This window comes from Anastrepha ludens, chromosome 3, assembly GCF_028408465.1.
Source record: "Anastrepha ludens isolate Willacy chromosome 3, idAnaLude1.1, whole genome shotgun sequence".
NCBI lineage: Eukaryota > Metazoa > Arthropoda > Insecta > Diptera > Tephritidae > Anastrepha > Anastrepha ludens.
Genome location: NC_071499.1, coordinates 119,312,981 through 119,330,980, shown reverse-complemented (window position 1 = coordinate 119,330,980; position 18,000 = coordinate 119,312,981). Strand labels below are relative to the sequence as shown.

Sequence of the window (18,000 nt, the reverse complement as noted above, 5' to 3'; positions counted from 1 at the left end):
AATTCTGTCTTGTCATTTGTCATTCTTGTTTTTGTTTTAGTACCTCATTCGTCCGATATTGCTGGCAGTCGTTTAGTGAATGTTCATTATTCGTCACAGTATTATATTACTCCTATATCTGCACAATGTGCTTGGATTCAGCTATCAAAGCCAGATAGTTTAGATATAATTGTATATTTTGCATAGGCGCCGGTTTTACATGGACTAAGATCTGTCATTATACGTGACAAATACCCGGTATACTAAAGATGATGCTTCCCGAAAGCCGTTACTTATTTTTTGCAATTTTGACAACCGTTTGGCGTCATCACTTGTAATGAAGTAAAACAAATAAACAATATACAAGGAGGAGAAATTACTTGTTCCTAAATATTCAGTGATAGAGGTGGCAATATTGGGATTTTCAAATTAAACAAACAATTTAGCCTTTTAATAAATCAAAGGCCGCACATTTGATTTTCATTGAAATATTTCGAATACATGTATAAAAACAAGTAAAAACACGCAAAAAACTGCATTTGGTGACTTTATATTAATTTGTGCTTTCATAATTTAACGGGAGACACTTTGTTCTCATTAGGTTGTTTAGCTTAAATGTCACGAATCACCATATTACCGAGCCATTATTTGAATTTTCGCAAACATGATATATATTTCTCCTCCTTTTGTTTGTTTTGTATTGGAAAGAGCCTGACGTCAGACTTGTCAAAACTGTTCGGGAAGATGCCACCTTCAGTACTCAATTCACCTTGAGCATCGTACAGTAATACGGAGTTGACGTGAGAAAGAATGAAGACAAAAGTGAGACAAAGGAAAAAGTAAAGAGAAGGATAATTTGATAACGATTAAGCATGAAAACTCATACTTTTCATATTTTGTTACATAAAATATTAATGAAAATCAAAAAAAATTACCTTAATAAAGGTATACAGACTAATATCACAGCCGTGCTTTGCTAGCAACATTGATTGTCAAATGAGAAGAAACGTCAAATTTATGAGAATCGCCCCAGAAGCAATTGACAAATTTTGGTAAGAAAAGTGTTTTTGAAGAAATTACCACACATATCTATTGACACAAGAAATATAAAAATGATTTATTTACACTCTTTGCGAAGACGTTTCGGTTAAAATTGCTTTGCCTTCGGAGTATTCGAATTCAGGAACTTCACTCGCAAACGGACTGTCAGTTTTCGCTCAATTTTAAATGAGATGTGCATTTTAAATAATTGGCATGTTGCGCGTGTTTTCTCGGCGTGAACTGAGTAAAACTTTGCCATGAAATGCATATAAAATTCACGCATGTTTCACGGCTATGCAATTTGTATGGATTTGGACAGCCATTTCACGTAAAACGCGAACTTACGCCCGTATCAGCTGACACGATGAAACAACGATCTACGATACTACGGAACGGAACGGTGGTGAGAATTCATTTACGTAGGGCTCTCATTAGTTTCATTGTGTCAACTGATACGGGCGTACGCTTAGATTGGCGAGTGTGAGCATCATTACGGCTATTCTTAACGCGTGTTGCCCATCGGAGGCGTTAGAAAATTCAACTCATAGCGCTCTAATTTAGGTATTACTGTAAAAAATTTAGTCTAGAATCTAGATGCTATATTAGCTTTAGATAATCGAATATAACAGACAAAACTTCTAGAAAACAAAAGGGATTCAATAATAAGAAATAAATGGTACAACAAGAACCAGAAATGTTGGGAACTAGCTTTTAATACAGTTAAATTTTTACAAATAACAATACAAAACAACTAATTTAAATTTCGACTTATAAACCTTAGAATATTTAAAATTAGTTCACAAAAGTTTGTAATTTACCGCTGACACCAAAGACGACAATAGAGATAAATTTATCGCTGCAATTAAATGTCTCGGTCGAAATTCTTTTTAAAAACACATCCTTCTGGTAGCACTGCATTAGTGCCTCTAGTCGAGAGCATTAACCACTCCAACATGTGGCTAGGTACAAATGTATATTATGTATGTATGCATACAGACAATTGCTTATTGCGCCTTGTGTTCGTTCTCGTATATTTGTACATTTGCTTTAGTGTTGCTTCGGTCGTTGTTTGGATATAATGCGAATTGTAGTTAATTGCATTTAACTCCTTTAATTATACTAAAACTATTAATAGATACATAAATAAAAAATAATATTTAAATGAGAAATTAGCTTAAGTTGAATGTTGTGTTAATTGAAATGTGTGCGAAAATGTGTCTTTTGTTTCACTATACCAACAGAAAAACACAGGATCATCATTGAAAACAAATGTATATTCATGTGTTTACACCCATACATACAAACATACCAACACACATTATTTACCCTTACCAGCAGTGCTGAGGCTCTCATTTAGGTTAACGAAAAACAGAAGAGAAAAAAATCAGTAAAGCTACAGGCAGAAAGAAGGTGCGCGGTCGCAGATACACTAAAGATACAAGTATGTAATGCATACAAAGAAATATTTAAGTGAGATAAGAAATACCTAAAAGTGTTTATGCTGCACGCTGTACATATGTATGTTTCAAATATGTATGTCGTTGAAATAGTGATCACATTTCGTGGTAATGCATTCATAATTGTCTGCATTCGTAAATAAGTAAATACATAAAATAATGGGTGGTTTAAAACGTTCGGTAACAAATTGCCGATACCGGATCTGATAATATTTTTGAATGTTTGAAACATTTTTTAACTGATATTTTCAAGATTGAAATTGAATTAATAATTAAGTTATCGTATTATTTAGTGTAGAAATATTTGCATATGAATATGAGTGAACAGTGTGAACATTTTCCTTTTTTTTACTATAAAAAAGCGGAAACATTTAGTAAAATGTAAGCTACTTTGAAAAAAAAAAAGGTTTGAAGGGTGGGATAGAGGGGTGTATCCCCATCTCTAAACTGAAAATCGCACCCTCCGGAGACTTATAGTTTTAAGTAATATAATGTTAAAGTGGTGTAATATAGCGAAAAGTTGGTGTTTTCTCCACAAATATTCGATTATCATGTCTGCAAAACAAATAGGGTGGTTGTAGTTGTCTTTATTAAAAAACTCGATTTCTTTCAAAAAAATAACTCTCATCAGTGCAACTCCGGCTACGCAATCCACAGTATTTTTGCGTAAAACTCCTTTCCGTGTTAAAACCATTGAACCGAAAATTAAAACGTCATATGCGTGTGTGTAGTAATGAGGCACAATAACTCCCATCCTCACCATTAACACTAAACAGAAATACTTCATTTTTTTTTTCATTTGCAGGCATCCGGCAGCACTATACTGTTGTCATTCCAATCTCCTTATTCGCGTTTAAAATTGGAAAGTGATTATATGGATAAATGCATTTGCATTTAATTTTAATGAAAATAATTCGAATACAAGTATAAAAAATAAAAATAAAAAATAAGTAAAAACAAAAGGTAGTTATAAAGATTGTTCCTTAACACCTTCTTAACATCTCCACCAAGTTTCATTAATTAAAACATTATAGTTTGCCAAAAATTGCCCAAGTTACATTATACGAATCCCAGCCTTTTCAAGATTGAAATTAAATTAATAATTAAGCTGTCGTATTATTTAGTGAAAAGTTATTTGCATATGAATATGAGTGAATAGTGTGAACATTCCCGTTTTTTTTTTTTTACTACAAAAAAGAGTAAAAGTGCGGCATGCGTTGCGAAAAAAGTTCGCTGCTACGGCCATAATGCAGTGGTAAGAGAATAATACTGAAATGGGTTACTAGTATTCATTCTAAATTCTTTCGCTGTTATAAATAAACCAGCCCCTGATGGATCAATAAATGAAAAAGGCAATCCAGTCCGAAAATCTAAGGAAGATCGGCATATAATAGCCTAGACAGGCGGTGTCGTTAATCGGGATTAACGATAAAATTCGGATTTATTTCAGGAATTAATTGCAACTGATGCGGATTGACAACTGAACTTAATTCTCATCATTTAAGCGGATTAGGGGAATTTGCGATGGCAACATTGCCGAAAAATGACAGTTAATATCTATTGTGAATGTAATATGCTGAAACTTTTAAAGAAGTAAGACTAGAATATATTTAAATATAATTGGCGCGTACACCCTTTTTGGGTGTTAGGCCAAGCTCCTCTTCCCATTTGTGGCGTGCATCTTGATGTTGTTCCACAAATGGAGGGACACCTACAGTTGCAATCCGACTCCGAACAGCAGATATTTTTATTTTATTTTATTAGAAAAAGTTTTACGTCAATTTTTGGTCTTTCACCGAGATTCGAACATACATTCTCTCTGAATTCCCAATGGTAGTAACGCACCAATCCATTCGGCTACGGCTACACTTTCAAAATTACATTAATTTTTTTTTTATATTTCGGAACAGTTGGAGAAATTGCAAATTAAAATTTCTTTTAAATAAAAAAAATTATTCATATAAATAATTATCAGCGCAACTAATGCCCATATTTGTTGCCTGCGGTCCATTTTTTACTGACAAAACTATCCAACAAGCAAATCAGCTGTTCACTAATTCGCATAACAACCGTCTGTCACACTACAATTTTAATCAGGATTAACGTCGCCGTCTTTCAAGACTATAATGGTACTTTGACTAGTTATGACATACATAAGACCGTGTTAACAAAAGGAAACTTTTGTTGCTTCAACTATGCAAATTCTCTTTTGTTGTTGTCGTTGTCGTTCACACAGGGCAACTTTATTGCTTGCAATTGCTTTACTTTTGAATCTACAGGCAACAACAGCATTGGGCAGAATGAAAACACAAAGTGAGTTGTCTGTTTGCGAGCAACTCTGTGCCCCTGGGTGCAAAACGCAGCTCGTGGAACTGGAGCGAATGCTGACACGAAAAGCAGCAACATAGTTTAAGGCGAATGAGTGCTGGTAAACGAAGCAAACTGAAGCATCCAATTGCTAGCAAAGCCGAATTGACACCAATGTACATAGGCAAGGTGACAAAATTATAGAAAACAAGATTATTTAAAAGGAGTATAAAAACGCAAAAAAAAAAAACAAAAATATACTATCAGGCGACTGCCCTAGCCAAGTGGCTTATGCGTTAATACAACTCGCTGGGTTCCGGGTTCGATACCCATTTGAACATGAAACATAATTGAAAGCCAATTTATTTCCAATAACGGCCGTCCATCGAAAGGTATAAGTGAATCTCCAGCTATGGAAAACCCTTTCATTAAAGAGGCTCACACCATATTTTGCGAGAGAAGTTCGACCAAACGTCTAATAAGGACATATGCGCCAAATATATATTCAGAAAGATAAAAAAAAGGAAGGGGAAAGTCTCAACTTTGTTTATACCGTACATTTTGGACTAATAAAATATTATTCTATACAGTCATGTGAAATATAATAAGAGCATTTTAATAATTTAGTTAATCTCAGTGGGTAGACGACTACATTGCATCGTTGAGCTGTGAGGGTTTATGAAAACCCTTCGGAATAAAGGATTTTTTATACCGAAAAGTTGATCTACGAGAATGGAAGAAAATACAATAAAATAGATGCTATAAAAGGAAACACGGAGGAAAACGTATCTCAAATTCTTGAAAAAAACTGTGGTTAAAGAACTGTGTGAAAAAGAACCAGTGTAGGTATATTGTGACATTAAAAGTGAATTTTATTTAAATATCGACACTTCCACCATTCGCAAAACGTCAATTAAGAAAAAATTAGAATCAAAATAAACAAGGAAAGTTCCTTGAAGAAATGGCGGAAATGGAAATATTCGGATGAGTCTAAATTTAATATGTTTTATCCTGGCTATCGGCTAGCGGCAGTCTAATCACCTACCCTGTCAGAAATCAAAATAGATTAAAATGGCTTATGCCCCCGAGAGGAGTGAATAAGGAAAAACAAAAAAAAAAAATCCTGGGTATCGGGTACACAAAATAATAAGACTAGTGAAAACCATTTTCAAAACGACTTATACAATTAAAACTATTAAACATGAAGGAGGATCAATTTTGGCGTGGAGGTGATTCTTCTATCAAGTTGCTGGTGCGGACACAAAAGATCTTTCAGGTCGAAGTGTCAGCTATTGAGCACACTTCAGATAGACAGTCATTAAATTGTTGCCCCGTTGTTGTGATATATCGAATTAAGGATACAACGACAGCTATGCACTATTTTAAATGAGGTTATGTTACTCATGCCGATGGTTATGTGCCAGTTTGATGAACAAGACCACGAAACATATTTCGAAGTTGACCCAGAAATGGTGATCGGATAAAAAAATCAACATCTTAAGCTGGCCAAAAAAAAGCGAATTTTCCAAAATTTTTTCTGAGAAAACTTTTAAATTTATTGATCCAAAAATTTGTACACATATTATGTTATCTTTTAACTGTATTTTAAGTCTTAGTATTAGTAAGGCGGCCGCCGTAGCCGAATGGGTTGGTGCGTGACTACCGTACGACATTCACAAAGGGAACGTAGGTTCGAATCTCGGTGAAACATCAAAATTAAGAAAAACATTTTTCTAATAGCGGTCGCCCTTCGGCAGCCGATGCAAACCTCCGAGTGTATTTCTGCCATGAAAAAGCTCCTCATAAAAATATCTTCCGTCCGGAGTCGGCTTGAAACTGTAGGTCCCTCCATTTGTGAAATAACATCAAGACGCGCACCACAAATAGGAGGAGGAGCTCGGCCAAACACCCAAAAAGGGTGTACGCGAAAATTATATATATATTATTTGGAAAGGAGCTACATCTCCGGGAGTTCCTCTCAAAAAAGATGTTTTGCGGTGATCACTATATCTCTGAACTGGATCCTCTGGATCCTTAAAGTAGTGTTATATTTAGTAGTTAATCGAACTAATAAGCAAAGTAAATTTTTTTTGACAAAATGGCGGTTTCTCAAAAAAAAAAATCGATTTTTGACCAAAATTTCGGCCTTAAATTGTTTTTAAAAAATACATTTATCGGTGAGAAAAAATCTCTCAAAAATATATTTAAGAAGCTCGTGTTAAAATTTTAGACTAATAGGTAAAACCGTTTTCGAGCAATGTTGGTCATCGACTTTGAAAACAACATTTTGAGAAAAACGCGTTTAAAGTTTGAAAATCACTTTACATACTCTGAAACGCATTTTGCGTGTAACTTTGAAAATATTCACCGGAACGATATTAAATTTTCTTTGTGTATTCTCAAATATAGGTACATTAAGAAAAAATAAAAAAAGACAATTTTTTGAAAATTCTAACTGTACACAGTAAAAATTTTAGTTTAATATTAATACCAATTTGGTGTTTATATATAACAATTCCAGAAAGTATAAGATTAAAACCATTCCGGTTTCAGAAAAGAGAGAGAGAGAAGTTAATTAAAATATTCTCTTTAAAAAACCAAGAATGAGACTAAATTATATACTTTAAGGGTTTAAAAATAAAGCTAAAATGGTTTTGACTTTATACGAGAATTGAAATAAATTTAATAATAATTAGAATTAAAGTAAATCCGAAATTGAATTGAATGTAGAACTTTCTTGGAATTGAAAGTAAACCCTTGAATGATATTTTAATTCCAAAAAGGAATTGAATCCAAACCAAAATTGTAGTAGATTTAGTACATTGTTGACGAATCCTCAAAACAAAAAACAAAATAAATTTTTTAAATAAAAATTTACATTTTATTTAAAATGACATAAATTTATATACATAAGTGAAATAATAATACATATTTAAATTTTATTCTATAATTTCACACGGAATTAATAAAAACATTTTTGAATCTATAAAGTACACTTCAAATGGTTTTACATTTTTAAGGCTATTAAATTTAATTAGTTCTGAAAGATCTGTTGAAATAATTTCATAACACTGCAAAATGGAATTAAATTCCTTAGTGACAAAGATTTCTAAACTTAAGTAAATTTCGTTATCGACAATATATATATAAGTTACATCAAACTGTATATTAAATACGTAAAATGCTTTAAAGTACAAGTCAAAAACTTGCCTAAATTCATAATGCTCGGGAACTGCTATCTTCTTACCATCAATTGTTATAAAATATTGGCAAATTGTGGCTTTGTCTTGTCCAACTGCAACGATTGTGGGCTGACCAGACGTTATTTTATGTTCTTCTAAGCTGTAAAAACAAATTTTTTTATTTATGCCCATTAAGAACAGAAAATTTATAGTAAATTACGTTTTCAAAAATAAAACTGTCGACAGATTTTTGGAATTTTGCTTTTTTTTGTTCGCGTCCACTGGCAATGGATGGCAGCAACTTTAAGAAAATCAAATAAGGTATTACTTCAGACGTCCATTCTGTACAGTTTCCCAAATTAGAACCGCCACTCGCAGCAATAAAAATTTGTTCCACACTGCTTTCATATTTCCAAAACATTCCACGCAGTTGCGATGAATTTTTGTCTCGATTTTAACGTTTCTCGCAATTTCTGCTGCACCAAATTCAGTTCGTCTTTAACTATGCAGTTTTGAAAAAAAACGAAGATATTCTTCAGAAATTACCTCGCTATTGGCCTCTGGTGACGGTCAAGCATTGTTTGACAAGAACTTTATATGTGTGCGTGTCGGCTGATTGACGCTAATATCTAAAATTTTTGATTTTCATCATTCAAAAGCCGACAACAAGTATGTGTGACACGACGACACCCGACTGCACTAACACACACAAAGCTCAGTCAAGCATGCTGTATCGTCTCCAGAGGCCATATCATCGCTTTCCTTCCGCGTGGTATTTCACTTTTAAAAACAGAATAGTGGAAAAAATGACACTGAGAGTGAGTGAGTGACAGAGAGTGGGAGAATTTTTTAATACTTTCTTGGTTTTACTTTAAAGCAAATAATACTAAAGTTCAGAGTACATTAAAATTAATTGAGAGTGAGAACATTTTTTAATACTTTTTTGGTTTTACTTTTAAACCAATAAATTTTAAATTGAATATAATTGAAACTTAAACTGAAACCAAAATAGCTTGAAACATTAAAGAGAGCATTTTAATGTTTTTTTGGTCTTACGTTAAATCTAATAGGTATTAAATTTCCAAAACGCAACGCTCAGCACCAATTAAAGTTTTGTTTTAAACCCATTTTGGATTTAAAATAATTGCAAGAATATTTCATCGTCTTAAAATAAAACTTTTTAGAATTAAAAATCAAATTTAATTCCAAAATTGTATAAATTCAATAGCAACAGGTATTAAATATAAACCATCATTTTTTACTGTGTATATAACCCCGCCGTACCCGAATGGGTTGGTGCGTGATTACCATTCGGAATTCACAGAGAGAACGTAGGTTCGAATCTCGGTGAAACACCAAAATTAAGAAAAACATTTTTCTAATAGCGGTCGCCCCTCGGCAGCCAATGGCAAACCTCCGAGTGTATTTCTGCCATGAAAAAGCTCCTCATTAAATATCTGCCGTTCGGAGTCGGCTTGAAACTGTAGGTCCCTCCATTTGTGGAACAACATCAAGACGCACACCACAAATCGGAGGAGGAGTTTGGCCAAACACCCAAAAAGGGTGTACGCGAAAATTATATATATGTATATGTATATAACCCCTTAAATCCGATCGATAAATTGTGGCAAAATTTTTATTCATATTATTCTTCACATGACTGTATATGCAGTAAATAAGTTTAAATAACAACATCTCATAACTCTTTGTCACAATTCGCTTTGTTTTAAAGTGGTGGTAATTTTGAGTTTATTTCATAATGCACCACATGGATCACCGAAATATTATGAATAAGTAAGTTTTACATTCGGTCCGAACCGAACTTACATGTGTATATACCCGCCCACAGCAATAAGTGCAAAGAATGAGTCAGGCTCACATCGTGAAACGTTCCTTCATTTGCAGGTTAACTGTTATTATGCGAAGTATGACTAACGTTTGAAAAATTATACTAAAGTGGGGTAGCAGTTCACTCTATCATATACTGTTACACGAAGAGAAAAAAAAATCAACATTTTATTTACTTTGAAAGGAAGTGAGAATATGATGAAGTTTGGAACGTTGTTTTTTTAGCCATTCTTGATTTACTAGAGCTTTGTGAGAGGTCCATGGTCTGCCACCGAAATGTTTGTCTGTGACTGATTCTTTTTTCGCGTTTACTCTCGGCAAAATGCTTCCACGCGCTTGTAAACAATACTCTGGACTGTCATTGAGTCAACTAACAGACAGTTGGTGCCCGTGCATAAACACTTCGAGTGCCGGACCCTCTACCTACCTACCTAAGGGTGGCATTTACATTTTTTTCTCATTTCTATTGTGTGGAGACAGCTTATTTCAGGTTTATAAAATCGTAATCACCTTAGTGTTTTGTACTTTGAATACGGCAATAGAAAAACAGTACTCAGTTGAAAATATGTCATTTGATAAAATTCTTTAAAAAAAATGTGTAAGTGTGAATGTGTGAATTGAAAATATATATTAAAAAAAAAAACTAAAAAATATGAAAAGTAATCCAAACAAAGAAAACATGAGAAATTAAATAATTTTCGCAATTGTGACTGTCGTGATTTTCATATACAAAAACTAATTAATTGTGGCTATCCTTCCCAGCGATTTTAATTTTTCACCGAGAACTCCGTTAAAAGTTACAGATATCACTAATGAAAATAATAATTAAAACTTTCTTTTTGGTTATTGAGTGAACTAAAGTTTAATACTCGTTCGGAATTGTCAATTGAAAATATTTCGAAAGTTGACTATTGTTTATTGTAAAAGGTGATCGTCTGCGATTTCGGTATTCGAATTAGTGCCATTGAATCATTAGCCATAGAACTCATAAAAAATGCCGTGCTTGCAAACCTCCGAGTGTATTTCCGCCACGAAAAATCTTCTCGTAAAAAATTATCTTCCGGTGCGAGAATAAATAAAATTGTGCATCGGTGGCCCGTCTATTTCTAGAAAACACTTTCAATGAAACAGGGTGGTTTCCTTTTAATAATAATAAAACTAACAAAAATCAAATTTTTTCGATAAATCATTGGTTGATTCGAAAGAGCAAATATGACCTTTATTCGTGAAACGCGACTTCGTTCCTGTAGCTGCCTCGTCTGAAAGCTCGGCTCTCTCTCACCAACGGCCTGCTTGAAATTCACCTTTAGGCCCTGAATCGTCAATGGATTGCTGGCGTAGCGTCGGTCCTTTACGGCATACCACAAAAAAGTCTACGGAGCCGAATTCGAGGTAGCCACTTGAAATCGCCGTAATGACTGATGGCACTTGGCGCGCTAAAGATTGATTACATGCCCATGTAACGCTTATCGTTAACCGAAATGGCGCTTCCAGCCATATTTTCAAAGAAAAATGGACCAATGATGCCACCGCTCCAAAATTCACACCAAATTATTACACTATGACTTCTTGACGATCGCCTGCGGGTTTTTCGATCCCCAAATGCGCCAGTTTTGCTTATTAGCACAGCCGCTGAGTTGAAAATGCGCTTGTCGGAAAAAATAATTTTCACTTTTCAGTGAAACTTACAATATTTCCCAACTTAATTCAAGCGATTAATGTCGATTTCCTAAGATATGATACTGATTATTACTATCATAAACGGACTTAGCATTACGACCAGAAATATCTATTGCGACTTCTGATACTGACATTGTGCCAAATTTTCCTGTGAAAAGATCGGCCACTGTCAAAATAAGTTATAATAAAAAAAATATATACTACAAGGACCACCTGCAATGATGCTGATTACAAAAAAAAGTGCCACACATTTGAGCGAGAACTTTTCGCTCATATTTTTTTACCTGTAACCTACGCTAACAGTGCAACTATGATACACATTTTTCTTACAGTGATACTAAAATATTGCATGTACATTCAGTAGTAGTAGTAATTTTAACATTGACTGCCCCTTTTTTGCATCGGTGACAAAAATCGTGTTCCTGTCAAAGATCCAGCAACTTTCACACACATTCGTAAATTGCGCACAATCGCTACCATAGAATTAAGTGGACGCCATCTTAAGCGACAGCAACGCGTTAACCAGCACAAAATGACTGCTTTCACAGCAACCTGATTGTTGAAAGCATTACCAGTTCGTTCAAATTTAGTAATAAAATTTGCCTGTAAAAAAGCTTCGGAAAATATACCTGTAAACGTTATATTATAAAATGCAAGACATATCACTAACATACATACATACATACCATATATTCTATTTCAATTTATTTTCATATTTTACTTGCAGTGAAATGAATTTATAACTTTAGATATTCGACTTTAATTACTCTATAAAAATGGCTGATTTTGATACAAAATTTTTGGAAATGCAGAAATATCTGCCATTCCTTAAAAGTGTCATCGAGAAATTGCGGAACAGCTCCGATCAAGATGATGATAATCCGCGCAAGGCGCAGTTGAAAAAAATGGAGGTGCTTCACGATTTGCTCAAGAGTAATGGGAAAAAGTACGTTGAACAAAAAAAAAAAATAAAAAATTAGAAATAATGGTCATATTAGAAGACAAATATTTTATCGTAATTGATGAATTCAACAAATAAATGAGAAATCGTGTTTTTTTTTGTAAAAAAAATTTTCAGGTTAAAAATGGAGACATTACTAAAATGTGAAGGATTATTAATAAAACTTGCCAGCAAAATGGAAAGGGTAGGTCCATATTTCGAATTTTTAACTATTTATGTTGTTGAGCTGCATTTGTGTTTTTTTTTTTTTTTAATTATAATAGATTTTATATTATAATATTTTTGCAAAAAGTTTTAGCTGACTTGATTATTTTATTGTATGTTGAAGCAGTTTTATAAAAGTAGCTGTAAATGTTGTTTTAAAATTATTATTACTGCACTTAGCGCCTGTTTCTTAATGTCTAGTTATTATGCATTAAACCGTTAGAATATCATAAATATACCGTCTAAATTTAAAGAAAGATTGACAGATATTTTTAAGTAGGTACTCGTATATAATTTTTAAACACAGATTTAAAACTTTTTTTAAGTTATATTTTTAATAACATAATTTAACCGAATTTTTAATGTTACATAATTAGTGCCCTTAAAATTTATTAAATATATAAAATAAGCAGTTTTTAAATATAGCAATTTTGAAACGCATCACACAATTTTTGCATCTAATGTGAAATAAATGGCTAAATATGTGTAAATTTAGTTAAAAACAAGTGCAATGCCTAATCAATTTAAAGGTTATGAATGTGCTATGATAAAATCACAAAAATGCTAACTAAGAATTGGGAATTTAAAGTTATAAGGATCTCAACAGAGCTGTACAAAATTGTCTAAAATGCTTACTTTAAATATTTACTCACTAAAGTAACCACCCTCTACGAAATCCAGATATTAACAAATCGGATAAGGCTCTGATGCCGCGAAGTTCACAGCAACTGTATCTCTAGAATTTAATACCAGTACCTCTCGCTTCTGCAAACAAATTAGTATATTTGAACAATTGAAGATTTGGACGAAGCCCTGTTGAGATAGAAGAAATGTGCATATATCATTGCGAATGGTGAAGTTTCGCGTACCGACAATAGTAACAATAGCGAACGAGATGTACGAATTAGCCCTGATTGCGACAGCAAATAGTGGGAAAGAGCACGCTTTCTGTGTGTACCGTTACATGGGTTAGACGAAGATGATACGTGACTACATCGTACAGACAGGGTGTAGTAAGCTACTAACACAGCAGAACTGGCCAGAAGATATGAGTTTCTAGAAATTACGATTAAGCACATGGATATAAGCAGAGGTGCATGCGCAAAATATATTCACAGTTGGAAATTGAACTTGTAAGTGGATAAACGAAAAGTAAAGAGTAATTCAGTCTTAAGGTGAACCGCGTACATTTAAAGACATGTAAAGTAAAGTGTTGGAAATAAGTTAAATGTTGCCATTAATTTGTGACTTTTATTTGACAATCTAGTGATCGCATACAGCGGAGTTATTGTAAGAGATTTATTTGAATTTTATCGTAAGAAAATTCGTAACAATACTTATGTACTCATGTACAGTCGTCTAATAGAAGCGTGACTGGAAAAATTCAAACTTAGAGTGCCGTTAAAAAAATATAAATGCTGCTAAATATGCGTACCCTTTTCACAATACGTGTTGTGCAATGTGTAATGTGTTAGTTTTGTGAGAAATTTAGAAAGCATACGTTGTTTTTATAAAGTGAGTTACGCGTATGAAAAACGATTTGAAGCAGTATTCCTGTGTACACAACTAAAGGTGTAAAAGTGCCATGTGCATCCGCAGCAAAAAATATTTGAAGAAGTCGCAGTCGTTCATAAATAAATAGGTGCTATGGTATAACGTAGTTAAAAACATTGACGACTTCCTCGGACGGGACACAAGAAAAAACAAAATACGTCTCCAAAACAAGATCAGCAGATCATTGATTTGCTTGTGACAAAGTGGAACTTATCGTTACGTGAAGCTGCAACAGTTCATCTATCCAAAGGCGCGATTCGAAGACGTTTACGTGCAGAATATCTCAAATTTCGGAGCACATAGAAAAAAACCGCTGCTCACATTAGCACATATTGAAAAAAGACTTACTCGGCTAAGACTAATTCAGAATGGAAATGGGCAATTGTAGTATTCGAGGATGAATCTTTTGAAACCGAATAGTTGCATACGTCCTGGTGTACTGCTGATAATCGACAACTTATCCAGTTAACTCCAAAGGCAGGCCTTGAAAGAATACTCAACCTGCCACCGATTGATATTGGGGCGGAATGTCTAGCAACTAAATCTGCCGTAAGTCTCAGTGCGACAGGCGAATTTACCTGTAAAACGTTCGGACATAGCTCAATAGGCATGAGTTACAAGGTCAAGACGGACTATATGACTCCGAAATGCAATTGGGTGAAGAAATTCCGTACAACAATAGAAGAAGAGGGATGGAAAAGAGGAATGAAACCTAACCCAAATACTCTTAATATATTTACCGATGACTCGAAAATGTCAGATGGAGTAGGGGCAGGGATCTGTTGGCAGATTCGTACTAGCCCTATCTAGAAAAGAAAGCAGAACTATCATAGGTATACTGACAGGCCACAACTTGCTAGCGGCACACACATACAAGATAGGAATTACAAACAACGAGAGCTGCAGATATTGCAACGAACTGGAGGAGAACACCTTCTCCCTGCGTTAGCTGGAATCAGATTAAAATGCTTAGGAACTCTACAATATGAGAAGTTAGAATGCCTCTTGGGGTTAAAGCTTCAGAGTTTATATAGATTCGCAAAAGGCGCAGACGACGTATTACAAGAGGTCTACCACAAGGAAACGTAAAGGTCTCTAGCACCATCTGGTAACACTAAGGACTAATAGGTCTCTTTCAGCCAGCCAGGTCAACCTAACCTAACCTAAGCATCTAGTTAAGGTTCATGCTTAGGGCCTCCTCGAAAAAGGATTTGGACGTGTTTGCCAATTTGAATGCTGCAGTTTTGATTAATAAAATTTACTAAAAATCACTATTACCAACTGGTGCAAAGATGTTTGGAAGAACTAGTCGAATTTGGATTTTACAAGAAGACAATGATCCCCAGCACCGCAGCCGAACATGTGTAGAATAAAAACACCAAATTGAATTGAAATGTTGGATTGGTCTGCACAGTCGCCTGATGTCAACCCTATTGAAAATATTTGTGCAATAGTTAAGCAAAAACTCAAAAAAGAGCAAATATGAGCGATCAAAGAGTTATGAGGGCAAATTCGGATGTTTTGAGGCCGTTTACTTCGACAACTGGTGCAGAAATTAACATAAAATATGATTCGAAGATCTAAAGCCATTATAGCTAGTGGTGGTGTCTATACATTTTATTTAATATACGAGGTGTGTTAAAAAATAAGGTGAATTTTCAAATTTTGCGGGCTACGTTCATTCGACTTTCGATTATTATCTTTTTTTTATGTTTGTACACTCGTCTCGAAGATATGTTCCGGTTCTAGCAACATAGCATGTTTAGTTCGTTCGTGAGAGGCATAAATAAGAGAAGTGTTTTGCGTGTTTGGCGTGTTTCTGTTATCGAAAAAAATGGATCAAAGAAATTGCATCAAATTTTGTGTAAAAAATGGTGCTTAAAAACACTTGAAATGTTGACATTGACATACGATGAGAGTACTCTGAATCAAAAAATGTTTATAAGTAGTACAAGTTTTTCACAGAAGGTCGAGAAGATAGGAATGCCGATGCTGGCCCTGGATGCCCCAGCACATCAACAACCGATGAAAATGTTGAAAAAGGGAAGAAAATTGTTATGAAAAATCGTCGAATCACAATTAAAGAAGTTGCTGAAAATGTCAGCATATCGGTTGGCTCATGCCATGCAATTTTTTCGGAAATTTTGGACATGGAGCGTGTGGCGACGAAGTTCGTTTCAAAATTGCTGAATTTTGGACAAAAACAACGTCGCATGAGCATCGCTTAGAAATTGTTGAATGACATCAACGATGATCCACATTTGCTTAAAAGGGTCATAACTGCTGACGAATCAGGGGTATATGGTTATGACATCGAAACCAAATCCCAATCGTCCCAATTGAAGAGCCTAGGGAAGCCAAGCCCAAAAAAAGCACGCCAAGTTCGATGAAATGTCAAGGTGTTGCTCACTGTTTTCTTCGATTAAAATGACGTGGTGCATCAGGAGCTCTTTCCACAAGGTCGTACGGTAAATAAGGAGTATTACCTTGAAGTTATGCGACGTTTGCGTGAAGCAATACGAAAAAAACGCCCGAAATTGTGGAAAAAAATGCATGGCTTTTGCATCATAATAATGCACCTGCTCATTCATCTTTGTTGTGGGAGATTACTTAAGCAAAAAAAACGGTATTGTTATCATGCCTCAGCGACCATATTCACTAGATTTGGCCCCTGCGGCTTTTTCCTGTTCCCAAAATTGAAGAGACCCATGAAAGGACGGCGTTTGCGACTATTGAGGAGATAAAAACCGAATCACTGAGAGTGCTCAAGGACATACCAAAAAGTGGATATCAGAACTGCTTCGAGGATTGGAAAAAACGCCGGCACAAGTGATCTTATACCTGAGGGGGACTACTTTGAAAGAGATAAAATACAAATTGATGAATAAATAAATATTATTTAAGAAAAATGAAAATTCATCTTATTTTTTTAACACACCTCGTACATATTCCGTATAAGAAGTATTTTATATCACAAATATTCCGTATAATAAAGCATATACAATGCAGTTTGCTTCTATTAAACAGACTAGATTGAAAGTGATAAGTAAATACTTATGAAACCAAAAAAAAAAACTAAAATTTAAAGCATCAAAGTACAGTATCAGATCGCTGACCGAATTTTGTCGGAGGGACGTTCGCTTTCAAAATTAAAACACTGTATGTACACGCAGTATATACGATCGTACGCAACCAAGGTGAAGACGAAAATTATATTGGGTATGGGAATAAGTTTCCGCCCTCGTAAAAGAGGTGTCGCTGCTGATACTATTTTTATGTTCGCTCTGTGTAATAATATACTGGTGATTTGATGGTGTATGTATATGTGAGCTCTCGATCAGAGTAGTTGACATACATTTGAAACGTAAAGATCCTTTTTTATCTGACGTCAAAAATGTCTACGTTCATCCCGAAAAAACAGCATTTGCGCGAAGTCATGCTTCAAGAAAAGTACAGCTGACACGTGTCGTACATTGATCAATATTTACGGTAATCACTCTCCATCAAATACAACTTATAAAGAGTGGTTTCGACACTCCCAAAGTGGCAATTTCGACGTGAGTGATAAAGATCGCAAAGGGACACCGAAAAAATTCGAAGATACTCAACTACAACAATTATTAGATGAAGATGCATGTCGAACTCTTGATTATATATCTAAGGAGTTGGATGTTGACAGATCAACCGTCGATGAACATTTACACGCGATGGAAATGGTCCAGATCGCAGATAACTGGGTGCCATATCTAATGAAGGAGAGGGATCTCGAGAGACGTTTGGTGACGTT

The 18,000-nt window shown here is 34.5% G+C and overlaps 1 protein-coding gene across 7 annotated transcripts in view; it reads left to right on the top strand.

The window, feature by feature from the left end:
• The window catches only part of LOC128858904 (uncharacterized), a 45,080-nt gene that overhangs the window by 7,814 nt on the left and 19,266 nt on the right, over positions 1 to 18,000 (top strand). For 6 of the 7 annotated variants that reach the window (XM_054095476.1, XM_054095469.1, XM_054095473.1 and 3 more), the window contains exons 2-3: positions 12,222 to 12,440; positions 12,573 to 12,639. In XM_054095476.1, coding sequence (XP_053951451.1) covers positions 12,271 to 12,440; positions 12,573 to 12,639 — 237 coding nt within the window. In that variant the 5' untranslated portion in view covers positions 12,222 to 12,270. Of the gene's footprint in view, positions 1 to 1,060; positions 2,462 to 12,221; positions 12,441 to 12,572; positions 12,640 to 18,000 lie in introns of those variants that run through there. The other variant, XM_054095470.1, reaches the window with a different exon arrangement.